At 42.0% G+C, this 24,417-nt stretch overlaps 1 protein-coding gene across 3 annotated transcripts in view; it reads right to left on the bottom strand.

The window, feature by feature from the left end:
• Positions 1 to 24,417, bottom strand: part of PSME4 (proteasome activator subunit 4) — a 238,832-nt gene that overhangs the window by 85,520 nt on the left and 128,895 nt on the right. For all 3 annotated transcript variants that reach the window (XM_030557730.1, XM_030557731.1, XM_030557732.1), the window contains 9 exons: positions 22,049 to 22,105; positions 21,720 to 21,775; positions 21,539 to 21,637; positions 12,667 to 12,729; positions 12,396 to 12,491; positions 11,561 to 11,692; positions 10,369 to 10,578; positions 9,413 to 9,549; positions 767 to 820 (listed from right to left, as the gene is read on the bottom strand). In XM_030557730.1, the coding sequence (XP_030413590.1) occupies positions 767 to 820; positions 9,413 to 9,549; positions 10,369 to 10,578; positions 11,561 to 11,692; positions 12,396 to 12,491; positions 12,667 to 12,729; positions 21,539 to 21,637; positions 21,720 to 21,775; positions 22,049 to 22,105 (904 nt within the window). The remainder of the gene's footprint in view (positions 1 to 766; positions 821 to 9,412; positions 9,550 to 10,368; positions 10,579 to 11,560; positions 11,693 to 12,395; positions 12,492 to 12,666; positions 12,730 to 21,538; positions 21,638 to 21,719; positions 21,776 to 22,048; positions 22,106 to 24,417) is intronic.

Genomic DNA, 24,417 nt, shown 5'->3' with positions numbered 1-24,417 from the left:
AATATAGTTAAAATAAAAAACCCATCTGTTAAGCAGGTCTATCTAACCACCATAAAACTAATGTTCTATTCTACAATCACACTATAAGGGCCTCAGTCTTATTAAAAGAGGGCCCCTCTACACCAATTGGGGAGAGAAAATGGGCCTTGAAGTGGGTGCAAACTACATCCACTTAAAGGCTCTTTACACTTGTAGATTGGTGTAAAATTACCTTAATGCAACTGAGAATTAGACCTCACATCTCTTTATTTAGTTGGTAGTATTGTAAAAATAAATTACCTGGTTAACAGTAATTTAAAAGTACTTGAACTTCATTGCCATCTTTATGCTAGACAAATAATTGGACTCAGAAATTGTTAGGAATGGACAGAGATATTGAAAATAACTATTAATTACTATAAGGCCACATTCACCTATAATTCAGGCATTGGATGGATGACAGCAATGCAGGATTCCTCATGTTGACCTGACACTTTCCTGTTCAATTGGGAGAGAGAGTTGAACATCCCTACAAATGGCCCTTCTGTCCCTATATCCATGCCAACTGATGTTGATTCTTGCCCATTAGAAGTAGGCCAAGGCCAAATGTTTCATGTCAGACAGTACAACTGTTTGATCACTACTGATCTGAACTGCGTTTTAACCAGTCCTGCACAGGCAAGGCTCCATATGTTATTTCCAGTCATCTAAGCTATCTATTTTACTGTGCATTTTTTAAATTCAGAAATACTAGCACAAAAAAAAGTTCAGAGAAAGGCAAACTTACAGATTTCTTTGATTCACACAATCTAACAGCATGTTGACCAAATTTTCATAGTTTCTGAAAAAACAAAAGTAAAATGAGTATACAGACTTGAAGTATACTGTCAACTAGACATCATGGAGAGAACTGTTTAAAAGAATCTTTATATGAACAAAATAAGGCATTATATTTTCTCTTCATTTTCACAATGGATATAAATAGTACAGACAATGTCTAGTAATTCAATTAACACTACAGATACTGTGTATATGTCATGTTAATTTTTTGAGAAGAATGAACGGAGGGGAGAGAATAGCTGCTGAGTCAAAAGAGGAATATTACGGTGATTCCTCCACACTGTGTCTCTGTTTAGACTAGGATTTCAAGGTGTGATGTTGGATCATTCTAGTCAGCTAAGTCTAATTAAAACCCTCAAACTCGAGTCAAAAAATGGCAAGCTATACTTTAGCATATACTAAAAGGATTGAGTTTAAGTTTTAACTTGCCTTGACTTGACTAGAAGTTTAGGTTTTAGAGTAAGTTAACTAACATGATCCAACATAGTACAGACGCTCCCTGACTTACACAAGCATTCCATTCCAGAACGCCTTACCTAAGTCAAAATTTGTTTAAGTCGGGAACATATACCCGACAATTACGCCAAAAAAAGCTTACGGAACTTTTTCCATAAGTGCGGATTTGCGTAAGTTGAGTTTGCATAACCTGGGGAGCATCTGTACCTTTAAATTTTTATCCAGATAAGGCCTTAAAAGGCAGCTAGTTTGCCCAGCTGAGTGGCATTTTCTACACTGTGTTTTGGAGGTGTGAAAATCAGGGAACCACTTCCTTAGAATGCACCAGCTGGTCTCTATCTAATTAGATAAAATTGAATATTTTGATGATATGCAAGTCTCAGTTTTTGACATTACTGACAAGCCCACAAGTTCTGATTCACCTTCACACAGACTAATAGAAAGCAGGAATAACTCCACTGGGGTAAACAGATTTTTCTGCCTAAAGCTGGTATAAGAGAAAAGAAACAGGAGTACAGAGCCTCATTTTTTATGTACTTTATAATCTGCCTGGATACACACTATGCTTTGCCATGCCAATAAAAGGTGCTCTATTTTAGATTCTTCAGTATTGTCTGGCCACTTTGCAAAGTGGCCAGATTCTGGCTGTAAATGGCCTATGGACAATTCCCCACGTGAAGGGGAACTTTCTGCGGATGTGTAAACGCTTGATGATGAGGATCCTTTGCCAGACCCCAGCCCTGGCTTAAAGCCATGCCGGGGAAGGTAGAGGACATAATGGGAGTGGGCCAGTGCCAGATGCTGCACCAATGCACAATCAAGAGTTGTAATCAGCTTCCTACTAGCCACTTTTCCCTTGCACCAGGGAGAAATGAGCTCTACAACTGTTTTCTTCTCTTATGTCCCTTCATTTAACAACTCCTTTTTTTACTTAATACTCTTCTAGTACTTTTTAGTGAAAAATTTAAGCCACCTATCTCACCCATTCAGAGTCCTCTGTGCCCAACCAGTTTTGTTCCAGTCTTCCCCTCTCCAACTCAGATAGACTTGATTTCTTGTTATGGAAAAATTTTCTCCCTATCCTCTCAATTCAGGGGAACATCTTGTCTTATCCGTGAATTTCTATTCTAGGGCTCTCCTTGGCAGACAAAAATTGGATATAATACAATCCCCTCCAAGAAAGGGTCAGACTGTATAACATGGAATGTCCTAGAATGAAAATTCAAAGGTAAGGCTGACTTTTCCCCTCTCTCAGTTCCCTCCATGTCAGATAATCTTCCCAGTGGGATGTAGAAAACAGGAAGCCATCCCTAGGGAGAAGGGTTCAATTTACCCATGCAGAATTGAAAAGGAACATAACAGTTACTGGGAAACCCTGCTCTGTAACACCCTTCCACCAAATGCTGCCTCAGTAAGGATGGGGATGTTGACTACAGTGTTTGAAAAAATGTGGATGGAAGGTCCTGTAGTAGCTTTATAGATCTTCTCATAAAATTTGTGTGATCTTTCCAAAAAATTGCTTTTTCCACAGAATGAGTGGTACATGGTAATGAGGAGTTGTACCTCAGGCTCCAAATGCCTCCACTATATAAACCTTTATTCTTATGTAGGCTTTGTTCACCTCTAACTTATTAATTTTACTTCCTTAGGATGTTTGGCTTCATCCAGGATAACAATACCATTTCCTATTATATAAGGAAGATTGCTGTTACATTGGAGGTGTGGTTAGGTCACAGAACTACCATGTTTGATATAGCATATAACTGAGACTTCATTGAGATCACACCAAGCTCCAAAATCCTCTTCGTACCAGGGAGGGGTGAGTAGTCAAAATACTTTCAGGGAGAGGAGAAAGAGACCTACTAACTATGAATATGAAACTCAGTTTTATTAGGATCTGTGGCATGCAGCTCAAGATCATGAAAGGAATCTATGTTTTGACTGAGGATTGGTAAGAATGGTGGTCCTCGGCCATCTGTTACGTGCTGGTGAGGAGAGACTCTCGTGGGTTTCTTTACAGTGCAATATGCCTGAAGTCACTGACTTGTCCATGTGTCCACTGGTCAGGCTATCTTGTAAAAACACCAGAATATCCTTAGCTTTAGCACGTTCCTCTGATCTGTGTCTCTTGTAACATCAACATCTAAACCTCAAGTGATATCCAGACAATCTGTGAATCTCCTCCAAGATGCTAGAAGGATGTTTACCACTTTCTCAAAAAGAATGACTGATTCCTTTCCAGATGATGGGTTAGGCAGCACTGGATTTTGATTCAGTATCAGCCCCCCATTGTGTGTGTGAGTGTGTGTGAAATTTGAGAGGAGGTTCCCATTATGTTTAAATTGGGTCTGAGAACCAAGATCTGGGAGTTAACGAGAAGGCAGTTACAATTATTGTGGTCTTGCTCCTTCACAATCTGCTTTACAATATTTACGATCGGGGCAGAGGGGAGAGCATAAAGGAGGCCATTTAGCCCACCTCTGAGATAAGGGGACCACAACCTACATTTTGGTGTCTCTCTTTCTCACATAGCACCTCTTGATAGTCCAATTGGACTGGGATGCAAGTAGGGCCATCAATAGACTTCCAAACTGGCCTGCAATGCACTGAAAGGCTAACTGATCTAGATGGCATTCCCTTGGTTCTTCATGTGTCTTGGTGAGCTGGCCAACACTGACTTTCCTTCTTGGTACAGAACTTTGAGTAACAGAGTAGGGGCTTATGTCCGGGACATGAACAAGGCTACTTCTCTAAGTAGTGAGCATTTAGCTTCTTAGCAATTGTACACAAATAACAATTTTCTGAAGAATCATCTGCTGGAAATGGAAGAGTGAGCTTGATGGTCCATAGCATGAGACAGTGCTGGTTTATTTTAATTTACTTTGGGAAAATGATAAATGATAAGCATCCTTTTTCTGAGTGGTTCACTCCCAGATAAGGGTCCACCCTGAAATGCCACTTAGAGGAAATCTGGGTGAGGGATGTTGCAAGGGGGAAATCTTCCCAGACTCAGGAAACCCAAAAATCAAGAGCAGCTTTTGGAGTTGGATTGTTTTTCAACAAATCGTGGCCTTTTATAGCAAAAGCCTCCTCCTAATGTGCAGGAACCTGCAAGAGCAACAGTTTCAAAGGGAACACTTGCTGAGATGAGGTAGATTGAAGATATTCTCAATGGAACAATGGAGGGACCAATTCCCTTGTCTAAAGCCTCAGTGACTTCTTTGTCTCTATTCTCTTCAAAGAGCTTACCAACAAAATATTTAGAAGGATAATAGCATTAGCTTGCAATTCCAATCTCTTTGAGTGGAGCTATAACTGTCTCCTCAACATATATATGGAAGTTCTGAATGTGCAGCAAACAACAGTCAGGAGAGGCATCAGTCCCATAAAAGCTGCTACAGAAATCTAGTTTAAGGTATATTTTATGTATGGGTTGTTGAGTTTTGTTTTTTGGGGTGGGGTTATCTACCCTCCCAATGGCCTCCCAGATGAACACAGAACTGCACAATCAGACTGCAGCTAATAGTTCCAGTGTTGACCCTGCTATATCTAAGTTTGGCCTGAGTAATAACTTTACTCTCATCTGTGGGTTTGCAATGCTCCCTCAGCTGGTATGATGATACTCTTTACTTAGGAGGTTGCAGCAGGCTTCATCTTAGGCAGATTAAGTTCTTTTACTTTTTAGTTACAAATCTTGATAGGGAATTTCCATTCCACCTTAATCACACCCTCATAAACAAGGCAAGAACAATTACAAAGAACAATTACAAATTGCTATTCAATTTCTACACAAGGGTATTCTGCACCAAAAAATAAATAATTCTGTGCACAATACTTTAAAATTCTGCAAGTTTTATTTGTCAAATAAACCTGGAGGCTCCAGCATGGTATTGGGGAGTACAGGCCACTGGCTGCACAGAGGTAAGAGATCACTCTGCAGCTCCTGCCCCGGAACATGGCTCAGCAGTGAGGCTGTACCCAACTGTAGCACAGTGCAAGGACCGAGCTTGCCCCAGAAACACCCCAGGGCCCTGCCCCTCCGTGCCAACTGCACCAGGTTTGGGCAGGCAGGCTCAGCAAGGCAGGATCCAAGTGTAGAGGGGCTTAGTGTGGAGGGATCCAGATGTGGGTTGAGAGGATTCTGTGAGGGGCAATCTGGGTACGGGAGGTGCTCTGGATGCACAGGGGCTTGTTAGGGGGTTTCTGGATGCAACGATAATGAAAATCTGCAGGGGGGTCCAGATGAAGGTGGTGGGGGCTCAGCAGTGCAGGGTGTGGGGGGGGATAGATCTCAGCAGAGGGGTCTGGGTGTTGGGGGATTCAATGGGGAGATCCAGATGATGGGGGAGTGGGGCTCACTGGGGTGGGGATCCAGGTGCAGCTGGTTGCACTTGGTGGAGTGGGGATCCAGGTGCGGGTAGCTTGTTGGGGTCATCCAGGTGCAGGGGGAATAGGGCTCTGCAGGGGAGATTTGGGTATAAGGGGGTCTGGATGCACAGGGATTGGGCAGATGGGGGAGAAGCTCCCCATACAGTGATCCCACTCCCTGCAGCTGAGGAGAGATGGGTGGGGAGTTTACAGAGCTTCTTTGCTGCCTGAGGAGAAATCTGAGGGTGGGTCTGACCTGGCCATGGATGCCATGCAGGGGAAGAGGAAGTCCTGCTCTCCCCAGCCCAACCAGGACTAGCAGATGAGCCTGGTGCAGAGTAGGAGCCAGCAGTCAGGTCTTCCCCAGTACCGCCCCCTGTCCCACAGTGATTTACCTCTCTGCTGGCAGCCCAGGGCACCCAAAAATGACTGCTCTTGCAGTTTCCCTTTGCTTCCCCAGCAGAAAGTCATTTTTCTGCAGGGAAGCAAAGTAATCTGCAGGGGACAAATTCTTCGCATGCACAGTGGGGCAGAATTCCCCTAGGAGTAAACTTTGCAGGGTTTGAGGTTTTTTTGATTGTTCATTTTCTAAAAACATAAGCACCTGTTAAGTTAGATCTCCGTTCATGCACTCTGGGAAGCTTAGCTGGGCAGCTGGAGAGTGCGGGCTGCTGGCCAGGAGCCCACCTCTGATGGAAGAGCCACCGCCAGCAGCAGTACAGAAGGGTGGCATGATATGGCATTGCCACTCTTACTTCTGTGTTGATGCTGGCAGGGCACTGCCTTCAGAGCTGGGTGCCTGGCCAGCAGCTGCCGCTCAGCAGCCAGCCACCCAGCTCTGAAGGCAGCACAGAAGAAAGGTGAGCATGGGGTGAGACCAGATTTCACGGTCCGTGAAGCATTTTTCACAGCTGTGAATTTGGTAGGGCTCTACTCATTGGTATCAAATATTCGAGGAGCTGCCCACTTTCATGGCAGCTGAGCCCTTGCAGGTAAAACAGCTTGTGGGAAGGGGGATGTTTTGCAGCCTTCTCAACCATCTCAGCATGAACCTTACTTACACACTGGCTGGGAACAGGAATTTCTTCCTTGGGATTACAGTGTCTCTTATCCCAAGATTCAAGAGGCTCCAGTGAACCTTTCAGGCTTGCTCTGAAAGCTGTGGGAAATGCAACCCTCATTCCTAGGGGAGAGCTGAGGGGAGAGAGGAGCAAAGGGGAGGGGAGTTTGAAAAAAGACTTATCCCCAGTTCCATGCCACTGAGTCTGGCCTCATCTCAGTGAAGGGAGCTTCCATCTGGCCTACTCAACTGTCTCACTGTGGACCCTGCCAACATGCTAGCTGGGAGCTGGGTTCCTGAGGCTAGCCGGTGGGGCCAGCTGTCTCCCATTTCTAAGGGGGAAGGGATGATTGGTGCTGTCCTTCAAACCCTCCTCAGAAACCAGCAAAAAAAAAAATAATAATAATGTTGGGACTAGATTTAACAGTTTTGAGGATAAAAATCTCAAAACCAATGAAGAAACAGAGCGTTTAGTTAATTTTTTTTTTTTTTTTTAAACACACAAATCCTATTAAATCTCTGCTACAAAGGGAGTCCTGGAGCCTACAGTGTGTGATTCTTGGAAGTATCTTCCTGAGGGGAGATCCTTAGCCCAGGTCCTGAGCAAAGATCTGGTCTGCTCCCAGTTGCCGGGGAGACAGGGAACACTCCACCATTAAGGTTGTCTGACATGGAGGGACTGGGAAATTGTTTCTATTATTCCAACCCCTCTATACCACACCACACTGCCCCCAAGCCTCCACTCTATATCAATTTCCAAACCAGATGTAAACATCATTGATTTAAGTCTGATCCATTCCTTCTCTTCTATTGCAGCAATTATTCCTGAGGAAATTCTAAGCCACTGTGCATGCACATAATTCATGTGGCGTGCATAATTTTTTTTTCCCCCCCACAGAAAATAACTTCTGCCTGAAAGTTGCAGAAGTTATGCCTTTTGCCCACCAGGGGATGCTGTGGTGCTAGAACAGAGCAGATGCTCCCAGATAAGGAAGAGAGGAGGCTGCCTTCCTGGCAGTGCCCTGCTGTTGGGGCCAGCTCAGTAGAAAGATATGGGGGGAGACAGACAGAATGGGGCACATGGGGCAGCTGGTGGGTCACAGACTTGGATTCATAACTGCTAATGGGAGAGGACAGACTGGGGCAGGGGCTGAATGGGAGTGGAGGCACAGAGCCATAGGAAGACGGGGAGGGGCTGCAGGGCCACATGTGGGAAGGAGAGAAGGGGCTGGCTGAAGGGGTGCAGGGCCACATGGATGAAGGGGGTGGCTGAGTAGGGGCACAGGGACACATGAGAGAGGGTGCAGGGACACATGGGGATGAGGCTGGCTGAGGGGGTGCAGGGACACATGGGAGGTGGCTGAATGGGGATGCAGGGCCACATAGGAATGGGGGGAGTGGGTGTCTGAGTGGGGTGGAGGGATAAATGGGGACAGGGGGAAGAGGATGCAAGGACACATCAGGGTGCAGAAACACATGGGGACATGGGCAGATGTGCCTGACTGAATGGGAGAGGCTAGGGGTCAGCCAGGGTCTGCACGAGGGAGGCTCCCTAACAATCCCTCCCTGCCCCACTCAAAAAACCTGTTCCATACGTCTCACACCCACACCCAACAACCCTCCAGGTTCACTTCCAGGCTCCTTCCCTCTCCCTCAACTCCTCCTTTACTCCTGACTCCCCCAAGCCTTTGCTTCTGCTTCTGAGAGGGGCCGGAAATACGGCTCTGTATTGTAGTTTAAATTAATTATTCAAAGCTCTGCATTAAGATGCCTAGTAAGGCATCTATTTGTCAAAAAACATTTCCTGAATCTTTTTTGCTGTCTGTACTGTTACAGACATACTTGCTGACAAGTATTTTGAAATAAATTACCAAAGTAATTGAAACTGGTGTGATTGATTATATTGTATTATTTTGATATGTAGAATTTTAAAAATATTACGTGCAGAATTTTTTATTTTTTGGCACAGAATTCCCCCGGAAGTAAGCAATATTCCCTTATTACTCCATTGTCTCATACTCAGGCACACTGCTGCCTTTTCTGTTTCAGCTTCGCTGTTGCTGTTATTGGTGAGTACTCTCTTGAAGACCTCACGGAAGGAGTATACCAGCACAAACAAAGTGACTGAAAACAAAGCAGTCAAATGCACAAAGTAAAGCAATTGAAAAAATGTTTTCGTTGGTCTGAAGTATTGTTATCTTAATAAGTACTTGTAACTATAACTGATACAAAATATTGAGATGAAGTGCCATTTTGTGAACACACTACTGGAAAGTGCTGAGGCACTATGGTGATGAGAATGTGGAATATTCCATTCTATATAAGTTTTCATACAAGTCAATGATGTTCCTTCCAATACAGTTAAGGATTACTGAAAGATAGCTGCAATAAGAAATTAAAAAGATGCAATAATGGAAAGAAAGATGGTTGGAGTTCAGTGTTGCTTTTAGGCTAATGTATAAAAAAACATTATGAAGAAGAGATTACTTTTAAACAGCTTCATTTTTGCTAGTGAAAACCTTACACACAGATGTCACAAATAATTATTAGCCTCAAAACAGCACATCCTCTTGGAAAATTACATTTAATGTACGATTTTAGATTAAATTTACATCATCGCTCATGAACTGTATATGTTTATCGATTAAAAACTATTATGCACTACAACTTCTGTAGTTACTGAAATCTACATAGACCAATCTAACTTACTGCAAGGCTTCAGCATTCTTTTCTTTCTGTCGTTGAATTCCTAACTGAATCTCTTCTGAACTAAGCATCATCCCGCTGGCGCTTGGGTTTTTTGCTCTTTGCATTAGAATGGCTATCTCAACACATTTCTCTGGAACCTGTTGAGAGAGAATGGAAACATCTCTAACTGAATAGCAGCCAAAGAATGTTAGCCATCCTTTTGGAAAAGGAGACTCCCAGAGAGGCAGTCAAATGAAGTGTGCATACTTCCACATAGATATAAATAAGCCTCCCTTTATATTTTGCAAAATTCTCTAGAGAGGCAATCCAGGTTGCTTCTTTGTTATTTGACAGGAATCACTGCTGCCAGTAGTCTTGTTATGATGAGATGGAGGAAAATTAAGTAGTTTTAAAATACTGATAGAGCTATGATTACATGCCTATATTTTAAGGCATGGAGTAAACCATGCACAAACTCTGATTTTATGGTTAAACAAAAATGCTAAAATATGTAAGGTAATGGTTTCTGTCCCAATGTTTCACTTATTAAGTAAATTTAGTATAGTGTAAGTTGTTAGATTAACAAGAAAACAGATACAACACAAGTACTGACAGTGCAAGCTTCCCTACTCTGTCCTGCAAGTGCACAACAACCTTGATTAGGAGGGACCACACCTGACAAGAGCTAAAAGATCAGTTACTTTCCATTCCCATTGCATAACTGGCCTCTAAAAATTAAAAAAAAAAAGTGTCAAATTCTAATAAACTTAAACTGAAATCTATAATATTCCAGTCTTTGATATATTTGTCTATATTCTTGCATACTGGAAATCAGAATGAAATCAATATACCAGTATTAGTAGTCAAAGCTAAACCAAAACGTGTAAAATTTATTAAATGACTGACTTATTTGATCAAATACAAGTCAAACAGCCTCCGAATGTGATATTGGCTTTTAAGTGATTTTTTTTGCTTACTGAAAAGTCCAGTCCAATTGTTTCATACTGTCTGTGGATCTTTTCTGCTAGGTCATCAAAGAGTCTCACTATAGATGGTTTTTCCAGAGACATAGCTTTGCTAAGTCCAGAGGAAACAATTGCTGGCCAAGTCTGTACAATACAGTCCCAATCATGAAGATTTGCCAGGCATACTCCACTGTGGTTTCCAAGAAGACAATACAAGGCACCCTATAGTAAACAAGAGTTGTAATACTAAAAGTTACATAAAGCAGTCATTCATATAGAATAAAAATTAGTTGCTCTATAGTTTACCAATTATTAAATTGTAACACGAACTGAGATTGAACAATCCAGTTTATCACTAATATTTACAAATTTTCCAAACAATTCTTGACATATTAAATATTTGTTTTAGTAGTGCGTGCAAGTAGTACAGACTAAATGGATTTCTCTTTCATAGAATGGAAATAGTTCCCTCACGACCAAAGAACACATTTCAATAACCACAATGAATAAACAAATACCTGGCCTTTCTACAAACCTTTTTATGGTAGTTTAAATTACAAATTTGTGTTTCTTAAGGCTGTCTACACTGCCCTGCAATTCGAACTATGGGTGGTATGAACAGAAGTGTGCAAAGTGTTGCGCTGTAACTCTGTCGTGTGGACATTGCAGGCACACAAAAAAAGGTTCCTAGTTTGCATTAATGTAATCCTCTTCATACAGGATTACACTAATGGTGTGCACTGCTATTCACATCTCTGTAGGCTGAATTGTGGGGCAGTGGAGACATAGCCTCAGCATAAGATTTTCTGCTTATCAGATCTTTGTCCTTCCTCTCTCGCTTGGCTAGGGTTGCTAAAAAACTACTGAACTAAGAACAGTTCGCTGAGATTTTATTGCTTTGTACTATTTTTTTGTTTTAATTGGGAAACAACAGTGAACAGCTATTAGCAGAAAGCATTCATAATTCCTGAGGTCCTGATGAAATGGAGTATATTCATGAAGGTGGGGTATGGTATAAAAATATTTTTATGGGCACTTTTTGGGGATGACTGCCTAAGTCACTTAAGGTTAGCTATTCACAAGTAATTCAACCATCTCAAAGTCATGCTAATAAAATCTTTACACCATACCACATGTATTTTAACCATAAAATTTTTGCACACAAACTGAAGACAGATCTGAAATTAAGTAACTGAGATAGTACTTTAAACTGCTGCTGAGTAACATCGTGTCGGTCTGGCCGCAAAAACTCCAAAACCAAAGGAATGATATCTCTGCAACAAAAGTTGTATGTTCCCAGTGCTGTGAAGAATGCTTGCTGAGCTTTATTTCTGACCTGTAGAAAGACAAGCACATCTTCAAGTACACAAAGGATATACAAAGCAATGATATCCCAGTTCTCTTCAATTACTAATGTGCAGGTCTTAGGAAGGTGAGTCAGTGCACAGAAATCTATCCTGTTTTATTTTAAAAGATTAGCAGCAGTGGACATGGAGGCTCAACTATTCTGACGATTTCTCCAAATTAGGTTTTAGGCACACGGGGGGTACAGTGTGGAGTAGCTAGTCTTGCCATGGCCCATGATGCATCTGTTTTGTGAACTGAAGACTTTAGTTTCCACAACTGTCAATCTGGCACATTTTCGGAACACTTAATACAAATGAGATTAACGTTTAATAAATAACTCAAAAGGTTCTATGGGCCCAATTCTGGTTTTGGATGAGTGTGTGCGGCTGCTACTGACTTTAGCAAGTCTTTAATTCATTGGACAAAACTCACTTCTGCAAATTTCAAAAGTCAGTGAAATTTTGGGCCTAACCAGGACTGGAATTTTCTAACCTGGAAAGAATTATGTGAGTAATTAAATGTTTCATACATTACTGAAGCCTGAAATAAAAAACAGATACTGTGACACTGAATTCTACCAAGGAATTAAAAGCGATATTATGTTACATTTCACTGCTAATATCAAGTTGAAAATAAGCTCAGTAAATGAAATGCATGGCTGCATTAATTTCGCATAGAAGACATATTCTTACCTGACCATAGGAACTTGTAGACAAACACAGAAGATCCCTGATCATGTCTTGGTGTATATTTTTATATTCACAGCCTTCAACAGTTAGAGTTCTCAGCTAAAGGAAGAAGAAAAATCCCAATTAGAGACAGGCTTCATTTGCAATTTTACAAATCTAAGAGAGGAAAGTTATTGCAGAGACTGAGAATGCTTTTAGTTAAATAAGATGTTACAGATTGACATTTTCTAGTATAGTAGTGAGCAAAAACTGGCAGTACAGAAATGTACATTACCTCATGCTGCAACATGACTCTGTCAATGAGCAAGGCTCTAATATGCTGCTTCTTTCCTTGAAGCTGCAAGAAAAAAAATCAGAGTAATTTGATTCAAATCTCAACACCGACTTTAGCAATGTAAATATGAACTCTCGCCTCTTACATTTTCGATACACAATATATATTATCAGCAGGTTCTACAGTGAGACATTCTGACTGTTGGGCTTCTGTTATATAAAGGATTTTAAAAAAAAACTTCTGGCACAGTCACAACTGGTGTTAGTGGATATTGATCCACGTCATGTGATGGAGTGAAAGTGTAACCCTGACCATGTCATATATTTGGAGAGAGGAAACAACGACCAGTCTCATACACACTATTATATGTCACTTGTTTATTACACAGTGTTAAATCATGGCATTAATTTGCTTAGATATTTGTACAACTGCCCTCAACTTTCTTAAGAAAATAGAAATTGCCATATTGAATCAGACCAGTTACCCATCTAGTCTAGTGTTTGGTCTCTGACAATGGCCAGCAAGGTAAGCTTTAGAAGGTAGAAGAGAGACTGCAGATCTATCTACCACAATTACCAGTTCATAATGAAAGATTTTTCCCTAACCCCTCAGCAATTTGACATTGGCTTACGCCTCAATACATAAAAGTTTATATCTCATGCCCAGCTGAACTTAGCATGTGCCCTTCATAACTAACTTTAGTCAAAGAAATCTGGCATTTGTTTATGGTCAATTTAAGATTATCTTCATTGGTATGCTACAGAACATTGCTTGCTCTCATTGTGATGTTGATTATTTTTGCCCAACATCAACTAATAATCAAGTTCTGCCACATCATCCACATCTTCAAAGATTTGGGACATGAGGTTTGGTGATGAGGCAATCCCAAAGGAAACTCAGTTAAACAGATCTACTAAAAATGGGACTTAAAAGGTGAACAATTTTGCACTTCCTATCAAGTCAGACCTGCCAAAATCCTTGGCTTGCATGCAAAATTGATAATAGCCTTGCATTTTGAAGTTTCAACATCACTTCTTCAACCATTCTCATGGGCTGGTGCTTGCATTTGGTGACAAACTTTCTGGGGCATGTTGGGTAAAAATCAATGGTGTTCTATCTGTAAGGTATCCCAGTACATTAAACATCTTGTTTAGTAAACGATTGTTTGGAAAACAACTTATATACCCATTTGATAATAACATTTACAGACTGTTCTTCAACACAAGTCCACATAGCATTTCCTGTTGCACTATTTCAAACTCTATGGAGGAGATCTGCTCTTACACATATACACCAGTTTTGTTTTGCCATTGGGGGTCAGAGTGTGCTCACCATATTAAACAGTTTTTAATTTTAACATTAAGCAGTCACCAAACTTTTAGTATTTGTGACAGTGTTTATGATGCACTCAGTGTTAGTATCTATTTTAAAATTCATGGTTTATTTATTGCCAGTACCACAAACCAATTTGCTGCAGAACCTTGCTTTATAACTTTACTAAGAAACCTAAAGAAATTTGGACTTGATACACTTTTATACTAGGGCTCCTTTACAACACTTTGACATAGTAAGAAGGCCTTGCAATAAGACTAAGATACATGTATTATCACGTTAATGCCCCTTTACATTGCCAGAGTATATAAAGAGACATTAGTGCCAAGGAGAATCAGGCCCTTTGTTTCTGCATCAGAGCCGTGTTTATGAATGAAATTTGCTTTTGTAATTCCTTACACCTTATTCTGGTTATGACCTCTTCTGAAAAATAGTTGCTTTTCTGAATACATGACATAGAGCCCCACGTAAAGGGCACCTTTGCATAGTGTTGTGACTGTCTCCTCATTTAAGTGCAAAAATCTGGTTTCTGTCATTTGCTAGAGCAAGAATGTGAAAGTTTCAGAAAATCTCTAGTGAAAATATGGCTTTAGGATCTTAGATGGACCTTCTGATCAATCTAATATCAAGAGGTTAATAGTGTTGCTGCCATTTTGTTACAAACAAAACCCATCTGGAAGATGGGAGACTGCCTATATACAGGCATTTACTGCATCCTTATCTTCCAGTCCAATAGGCAGGATTATGAAGCATTTTTATTTCATTATGCCCTTTCAGAGGCTAAGAAAATACTCTATTGTTTAGCAAACTTCTTCGCTTTCGTATCTAATGGAGTTTGAAACTAACACGACTCTTTGTTTACATCCTTGTTTATGTATCAGAATAGGAGATCTGTTAGTCTTTAAGGTGCCACAGGACTCATTGTTGCTTTTTACAGATCCAGACTAATAAGGCTACTCCTCTGATACTTGAAAGTTAAGTGTTACTTAAAATTCCATTCAGGACATACCACACGATCCATTGTCTATAGCCAAGCTCTAAGATACAACTCCATTTGCTCCAATCCCTCAGACAGAGACAAATACCTACAAGGTCTCTATCAAGCATCCTTAAAACTACAATACCCACCTGCTGAAGTGAAAAAAACAGATTGACAGAGCCAGAAGAGTACCCAGAAGTCACCTACTGTAAGACAGGCCCAACAAAGAAAACAGAATGCCCCTAGCCATCACCTTCAGCCCCTAACTAAAACCTGTCTAGCGCATCATCAAAGATCCACAACCTATCCTGAAAGACGATCCCTCACTCTCACAGATCTTGGGAGACAGACCAGCCCTACTTACAGACAGCCCCCCAATCTGAAGCAAACACTCATCAGCAACCACATACCACACAACAGAAACACTAATCCAGGAACCTATCCTTGCAACAAAGCCTGATGCCAACTCTGTCCACATATCTATTCAAGTGACACCATCATAGGACCTAATCACATCAGACACACCATCAGGGCTCGTTCACCTGCACATCTACCAATGTGATATATGCCATCATGTACCAGCAATGCTCCCCTGCTATGTACATTGGCCACATCAGACAGTTTCTATGCAAAGAATAAATGGACACAAACCTAACATCAGGCATCATAACATTCAAAAATCAGTAGGAGAACACTTCAACCTCCCTGGTCACTCAGTAACAGACTTAAAGGTGGCAATTTTGCAACAGAAAAGCTTCAAAAACAGACTCCAATGAGAAGCTGCTGAACTAGAATTCATTTGCAAACTAGATATCATTAACTTGGGCTTGATAGAGACTGAGTGGCTGGGTCATTACACAAACTGAATTTATTTCCCCATGTTAAATATCCTCACACCTTCTTTTTAACAGTCTAAAATGGACCATCTTGATTATCACTACAAAAGTTTTTTTCCCTCCTCTGTGTGTGTGTGTGTGTGTGTGTGTGTGTGTGTGTGTGTCTCTGTCTGTCTGTCTAAATAGATACATAGATAGATAGATAGATAATTTTATTATATGTTCCATTCTATGCATCTGATGAAGTGGGCTGTAGCCCATGAAAGCTTATGATCAAATAAATGTTAGTCTCTAAGGGTGCCGCAAGTACTCCTGTTCTTTTTGTGGATACAGACTAACACGGCTGCTACTCTGAAACCTTAAAATGCCTTGTTCAAAAATTTTAAGTTGTTAGTTCTCCTTTATTGGGGTAGGTAGCAGAGCAGTACCATGAGAGAGTAGAACAGGAAGAAGGCAGAACTAAGATCTTTCAAAGTTTTGGCCCAAGCCAAGGGGGTATGCGGGTGTCATTTGAGCTCCTTGCCTCAGGTGCCAAAATGTTGTGGGCCAGCCTTGACACTCTCCCGAGGGCTATCCCAGATGACTTCTCAGAGAGATTACGTAGACAATGGAGACTGCTTGACCAATTTAGACTGCCTGATCCCCATGTCAAAAGATCTTTCCAGCAAGCTGGAAGAAACTAGAAAACAGGGACAGTGACAATCACTTGGCCGCTCCCCCTGCCCAACTCAACACCTAGAAGACAAAGACTTGGAACAAGGGAACAGTGGTCCAGGCTAGGAAAGAGTTTCATCCTGTGTATTCAGGATCTGTAATCTGTTTGTACTATCTGCCAGGTCGAGACACTGTTTGATTCAAATCCTGCTTAGTCTGTAGAAATCAAGACTACAAATGTATTTTTATTTCTTAGGCAATCAACTTTGATCTCTACACTTGCTACTTCTAATCACCTAAAATCAAGCTATCTTTCTGTAGCTAATAAATCTGTTTTAAATTTTACCTAAAACAGTGTGCTTTCTTTGAAGTACTTGGGAAATCTCACTCAGTTTACAAAGGCTAGCGTGTGTCCTCTCCACATCAAGGGAGAGGCAGACTGGGGAATGAACTTACACTAACCAGGCTTCTGACCAGTGCAAGACAGTACAGTTCTGGGGTGCAAGGCTGAGAAAGTGGGGGGAATTGGCTGGAGCCTCTCTCTTGTTAGTTCATGAGTGGCTGAGACAGCATTCATGTAACTCAGTTGGGTGTGTCTCTGCCTGTGGATGTCTGTGCAAGTGCAATACCTGCAAGAGGTTTGTGGCTTGATACAGTGTAAGGAGGCAGTGTGGTTCCTTGCCGCCCCAGAGAGGGACGAACCCTGATTAACCCTCTCTACACATAGCACCACAGAATGAGAGGGATCCCAGAGTCCAGGTTGCATCCCGGGGATCCCATCATAGGCAATGAATGAGAAGACTGCTAATAAGAAAGGACTTTGATACCCCACCAGGAGGAAACACACAGGGACCTGGCTGGAGGGACAAGTCACAAAGAAGGAGCCCTTGGAGTTATAGAGAGAGAGCGCGCGACAGCAGAAGCGGACCCTGGAACTGGAAAGAGCTAGTCCCTGAGTGACCAGGAAGAGCCACCACCTGTGGTGAGTGGACCCTATGACAGATCTCATTGCTTCATCAGTCTTCTTGTGGAAGAGTGAGCAGCCCTCAAGTGGCAGGTCCTCAATAACTGTTTGAAATCCTTCAGATATGCCTGCCAAGGCCAGCCAGGAGGAGCGGCGCATTGCAACTGTTGTTGCTATCACCCTGGAGAAAGCGCCTGCATGTCCAAAGCGACCTGCAGCACAGTTCTGACCGCCACATGACCTTTCGCCAGCTAGACTGGAAGTCAGCCCTGCAATTGTGTGGCAGTCTGTCAAACAGCTTTAAGCTACAGGCAGCTGATGTGCTCGCACTTTGCCAAGACCACGTCGTAGTTCAAGATCCTCATCTGGAAGCTCGAAGTGGAGTAGGATTTCTGGCCACCACATTTTAAGCGCTTCACTGTCTCATCTTTAGAGGTCGATTTCTGACCGTTCTAATGGGATTGCTCATTGGCCACTGGTACTGGATGCAAATAGAACTCTGTTCATATCCAGTAGCCAGGACCTGGTACCATCCAGCTGTCCATTTGGATGTCAGTGCCAGTGATGCTAGTGTCTGCCATAAGGCTTTCATGGGCTCCAACAGACCCTTGTAAATCAGGATAACTATGAGTCCCAGTACCAAGTACAGGATATTGAGGAGTTTGTGTGGCATATCCCACACCACCTGCATAGGTATCTCCGAGGCCACTGACACCAATGTCCCATGAAGTCTTGGAAAATCTTCTAGTCCTCAAGAGTGGCAGCTGACTGTTCTGGAACAAGGGCATCATCTAGAAGAGCTCACGGTCAGTACTATCTGACCCTTGCACTGGATCTGCTGCACTGAAGCCGCCTACTCCTGGTCCCTGGATGCTGCAGGGACAGGTCCAGTCTTTGTCACAGGGTGACTGTTTCCCTCATAAGAGTGGTGGAGAGGCTGGTCCTGGATAGTACTGCAGTCCCCAGGGGGCCCACATGCCAGGATCATATGGCACCAGGCCCCACGATGTTTGATCCCAGTGATCCCAGTACTGGACTGGGTTGGTTCTGCCCTCCATCACAGGTACATGCCTCTTACTCACCAGATAAGACTGATACTGCTGGGTACCAAGACCTGACCAGGGATGACTAATGGCTTTCCTCTGAGTCAGAAACAATCCTCTGAGAAGGATGGTGCTCAACCCGCAGGTTTAGGGGGAACCTGATCAGACAGTGGAAGCATCAAAGTCCCTGGGTCCAGAAATCTGGACAGCATCATGGTGAATACAGCTCCAGCAGCTGCACAGGTGTCAGCCATGTCAGCATGGTCCAAAGTACTTGATCACCAACAGATTGGCTTAGCAGCAGTAACTGCGCTGGAGCTGGTGCTGGGGGCAATAGAATGACCAGCACCGCAGTCAGGCTTCTACCAGGTACTGGGCTATCTTTTTTTCTGACTACCTCAATAATGAGAAGGCTAAAACAGAAACAGCAGCATCAGGTGGGACCTCTATTATGGCTAGATCCACTCAGCTGGTACGGGCTCTCGTGCTTTGGGAACTTTTCCTAGGTTTTGAAGCATCCTTAATGTCCAACTCCATGGTAGTCTTATGAGACCTTGAAGTCTGATCCAGGGAGGGTGATGATCTTCACCTCTTCTCCTTGGGAGACTTTTGCGCTCTGAGTCTGATCTATTTCTCCGCTTCCCAAATCAGGAAGCCAGAGGACTGAATGAATATTTGGCTGGTTTTGATGATGAAGCCAGGGCAGATTTCAACAGCCACCAGTCTTCTGAGGATCCAGGTGCCTATAGTCCAGGGTCAGAGATTGGCCTTATCACTGCCTCATGAGGAAAGCAATAAGACAACCCTCGATTGCTGGGTCCACTCTGAGAAGTACCTACAGATTTTACAGAGTTCCTGAACATGCCCCTAACCAAGACAGAACACTGTGCATTCATTGTTCAGAGGCATGACTGCTTCACAGAGTGGGAAGTTCTTAAAGCACAAGGATTTGCCATGGTCAGCCATAGCAGCTAGCAGTGCCAGCAACCACAGAGGGAGAACCCTTTCCCTCCACAGTGTCCTGTAGACCTAACTAAACTGAGACTAATTAACTGAGACAAAGTGGATATACATCCTGAAAAGAGTCACTTTGGGGATGAAGAACAGCTGGCTCTAACCGAATCCAGTGAAAGCAGCGGTGATTGTTGATAGGAAGGGGAATCCTTGAAGAATTAAGAAAACTATGTTGAGTGCATTTGCCCCCACCCCCAGTTATCAAGGTAGCATGCAATCTCAGGTTCCTGGTGAATATTTCACTACTCAAACATAGAAATAGCTGTAGTGTTTGGAAAGGCCTTGGGCAAACTAAGAGACTACATACTCGAATACAGACTTAACTACTGTGTCACAGTTTGGGGCAACTGCACCTGTATTTCCCCTCTGCAGTCCAGCAAAGGCATCCACTCTAGGTTCCCAGCTTCTGAGCAGTAATCTCTGTTAGGTCGAGACCTGCATCTCTCTTCCCTCTTGACCAGGGTTTTTTCAGGCTGCACAGTTCCCAGCAAGCCAGACAGGCCTGCGTCCGCACTTTGCCTTCTACTCAGAGGCTATGGTTATAAGTTTCCACACTGACCTTTCTAAGCAAGCACATCTACTCTTAAGGTGAAAGCATTACAGAAAAAACACATTAAAAACAATACAAGAACCTATGTGCATGCTAATTAGTTTATCAGAGATCACCCTCCCTCCCAACTCCAGGAGGGCTCCAATCAGAGTCAATCTTTCAAATCTCACCAAAGGGTTTTTTCTGTGGCTTCAAGTTCATAACAGTCACAGCTCAGAACAAGCACCCCAATTGTGCAGACCAGCCTGTTTCTTTATACAGACTGGAACTCTGAAACTCTGATCTCCAACCTCTGGGAGCAGGTAATCAGCAGACAATGGTTCTCTCCTCAGGGCATAGCTTCAAAAGGCTGGGTTTCTGCATAACTGGTGGAGGGCATTTGCATTCATCTCCCCCAGGCTACTTCCCAGGAATTCCACTTGACAGGTATTGTCCAAAAAGATCATGCTTGTTTGCCGCATTGTTCAATATAGTCCTATGACCGTGCAGGCCCACAATAATACATAATCTTTCCCTTTAATACAATGGACTCCAAAATATTTAAATTTAATTCAATATGGTTTTCCATGGAAACTGCCAAATCTGTCACATATCTAACACTTTTGCCACCTCAAAACAATATCTCCTTAAGTTATTTCAGGATGCTCTCTCATGAACTAATGCAAAAGACTAGATGCAACCTACAGATGGTTGAACATGCAGTGGCCACATGCTACTGGTGTGGATGACTATGACTGACAAGAGCACATTCTCACTAATGATCATGCTGTACATTTGCTGCTGGCCCAATTTAAGATCTTGGTCCTTATCTTTATTGTTTTAAATGTGTGAGGACTTAACTACCTCAAAGATTGCCTTCTCTGCTCTCTACCTCAGCAGCCATGTTCAATAATCTAGATTTCACTTCTCATAACATTGACAACTCATTTAAACTTTCCATGGCTCAATTTCGCAACTTGTAAAACGTAGATATTAATGTTTACCCACTTTCAAGAAGTGTTTGGAAATCTAATGATGAGAAGTGCTAAATATTATTTAAACGAAGGGAAAGGAGTTTGGTTCCTACATGCTTCTCAACATAATTGGCATCTAACATCATTAGTGCTTCACAAGTGCTAGCAATAGCAGCAACTTAATATCCAAGGACAGTATTATTTCCATGCAGTTAAATCACCAAAATAAAAAATTCCAGCATGCAGTTTCTTAGTGACTAGCAAATTAACATAAAGAGCTATCATTAATAGCATCAGTATTCAGTATATAAAAAGAGATGTTATGAGGCTTAACAAACATTTGTGCAGTGCTTTGAAACCTTTTGAAAAAGGGCACTTATTGTAACAAAAAAATATTCTCATGATATATCAGCCCACTGTAACTTATATCAATTTCACTAGGAATGCATGCAGAGTTCCATTAAGACATTAAGGTCAAAAAACAATCAAAACTAAAACTTAAAAAAAGTTGTTTTTCCTAACTAAACTATGTAAACAAGATACTAACCCTGTTCTCCATCGATTTCTTCACTAAGTTAAAGCTCTTCCACCGGGAGTCAAACTCATGCTTGTGAGACCCTTGGAATTGTAAGAGATCACCAATGATCTAGAAACAAATGGTTTTATATTATGTAAAGCAAATCAACCCATTCAAATTAAAATAAAACATATAAAAATTACTATTATACCTTTATGATTAGAAACAAGGACTTGGTATCATCTTCTGAGTTGTCAAGTATATAGTCTACCGTTGGAATGGAAACAAAAAGTGTGTTATCTGACATGAAGCTCAGTTCAAAGAGTTAACTATACTCAATTAAATATTTTATCTACTTGTAAAGCTCAAAACTGTGTGTCATTTATGTTGCCATATAATTCATGGCAACAGATTTTGCTTCTTTGCTTTGCTCTACAATACTGATACAGTTAAAAGCCCAATAAACTGATAACATTTAAAGCAAATCTTTGCATATGTACTAAATACAGGAATGAGAGCAAGAGACAAAAATGTACTTACGCAGCAGTTTCCTTATGACCCTAGCCATGGTTTCTCTATGGTTCTCTCTTGATAAATCTACACAAGATAATAAGAACATTCATTATATATAAAGTATATTTGCTAAGTTACACAGTGTTATAAAATACAGAGAAACTTAATTGAAAAACACAATTAATGGAAACTCAGACTATGACATGCAAAAGCTCAAAAACAGATCAGAGTTTCTTTACATACCTCAAATCATGAGGTATGGGACTCTATAAGGGTGATATAAAAAGACTTTGGAAAAATATTATATTTTTATATACACACACACTTATACAACTTTAATAGAAACAGTCTTTAGCATCTCTTTAACAAAGTCACGGGGTATCCCACTCAGTTTTCCACATCACGCTGAAATCCTATGTTGCAGTCACCATCCGTCAGACCAAATACCGAACAGGACATCTTTTAAGTTCATGAAGCATGTTCACTAAATGAGTACAATAATGGTTCTTCAAACAAAGGGGCATGCAGTTGGGACATGCTTCTGTTCTGCCACTCAGGGTACATCTGCAATAAAAAACCTGCAGCATCGAGTCTCAGAGCTCAGGTCAGTTGACTCAGGCTCGTGGGGCTCAGGCTGCTGAGCTAAAAAGAGTGACCATGTTTGGACTTGGGCTGGAGCTTAGGTTCTGAGACTCAACCCCTCGCGGGATGTCGGAGCCCAAACATCTATACTGCAATTTTTATACTGCAACCTGAGCAATGGCTGTGCTGCAGGTCTTTTATTGCAGTGTAGACATACCCTTAGTAGAGTTAGTAGTGGTCAAGTGCTTTGCCTAAGATGAGGGAGAGCAAAACAGGAGTTTGGTTCTGGGCAACATCAGAGTGGTGCAGAGTGCCCATCATATCACAAGCTCTGAAGAGTACACCGACTGGGGTGGGAAAGAAGAGCAGAATGCTCAAGGGGTGGGACTTTATCCTTCAAGCAATTAAGAAGGGGAGAGTATGGAATTTCTATTCTCTTTGGTTGCTTGGAGGGGAGGGGAAAGTAGCACTTTGTCAATCCAGGCAATGGGAATAGTAGATGGAAGAAAGAGAAAGAACTTCCCATCCCTTCAAGCACTGAGGACAGTGGTTGGAGACAAAGTTTTATTCAAAGAGAGGAGCTTCACCTCTGACAAGAACCTTTCACGTGCCAGGTTAATTCTTTTAGAAGTGCTGCAAGAAGGAGAGCTAGGCGCAAATCCCTGTTATACAAGAAGCCTGTAGTGTCACATTATGCAACTCAGTTTCTCTGTGTCTCAGTTCCTCATCTGTAAAATGCAGATATCAGTACTTCCTATACACATTTCCCATTACCTTTGGAAGCTCTCCTCAGCCAGGTTAACCTCCATCTCTGGGTTCTGAAAAGCAGACTGTCCTGCTTACAGCATGCTCTCTCAGTCTGTGTGTGTCTCCTTGTCAGGTCCTGCTGACTCCCTAGGCAGCCTCTGGCAACTCATTCAACCTCAACCCTTTTCTGTGGTCCTCTAATGATTTGTTATCTTTTGATCCTAGGCTTAGACTTGTGAAGAGTAAGCCACTCTTAGCCTGGCTGTAGTCAGGTAGAAGATATTCCCAAAAACACCATTCATCATTGTTTCTTCAAGGCTTCTTATCTGAGTCACCGTTCTACGTTTCCTGCTTGGTTTCTTTAACAACTTGTTTTGATCTAATTCCATAACAAAATCCATCAAAAATATACACACGTAGGCATGCATCATATTGAAAAAAATAATACAGATATTTCCCAGTTCGTCCCCAGGACTCCTCAAGCGCCTAAGACAGCTAAATACAAGACTTGGCACAGGTCTTGGTGTGATTTGAAGCTGAGAAGCACCCAAATTATGAGACATGAAAAGAAAGAGGTTATGAACTACTGGGCTACATGGTAGACACCTATATAATAGCTGCTCTTCTCCCTCACACTATGCAATCTCAGAGCTCAGGGTAAACATGGCAGAGACTCAGGTCTCACATGCCAATCATTTACTATAAAAACACAATTAAATGCAACTTTGTTTGTAAGTAGCGTTTGAATATCTGCCCCTTTCAGTAAACTTCTGGAATATTTTTTTTGTTTTACTAATATGATAACTAAGGCTTCCTATTTCCCCTTCTGTGAGTCATGGATTTTTCACTGTGGCCTCAGTGTTGCCAAGCTTTTCTGAAGTGTTCCTGCCCTTCTCTGTACCAACTGTTCTAACTGCTATTGGCCTAACTGATCTCAATCTCCACCCCAACTACACACAGATAGGTTCTCTGAAATATACAGGACTGATCACCACCCTAAATAAAGGACAGTTACCTGTTCCGTAACTGGCGTTCTTTGAGATGTGTTGCTCATGTCTATTCCACTG

Source organism: Gopherus evgoodei, chromosome 3 (genome assembly GCF_007399415.2).
Source record: "Gopherus evgoodei ecotype Sinaloan lineage chromosome 3, rGopEvg1_v1.p, whole genome shotgun sequence".
NCBI lineage: Eukaryota > Metazoa > Chordata > Testudines > Testudinidae > Gopherus > Gopherus evgoodei.
The sequence above is the reverse complement of the archived record's forward strand: the minus strand, read 5'-3'. Positions and strand labels throughout refer to the sequence as shown.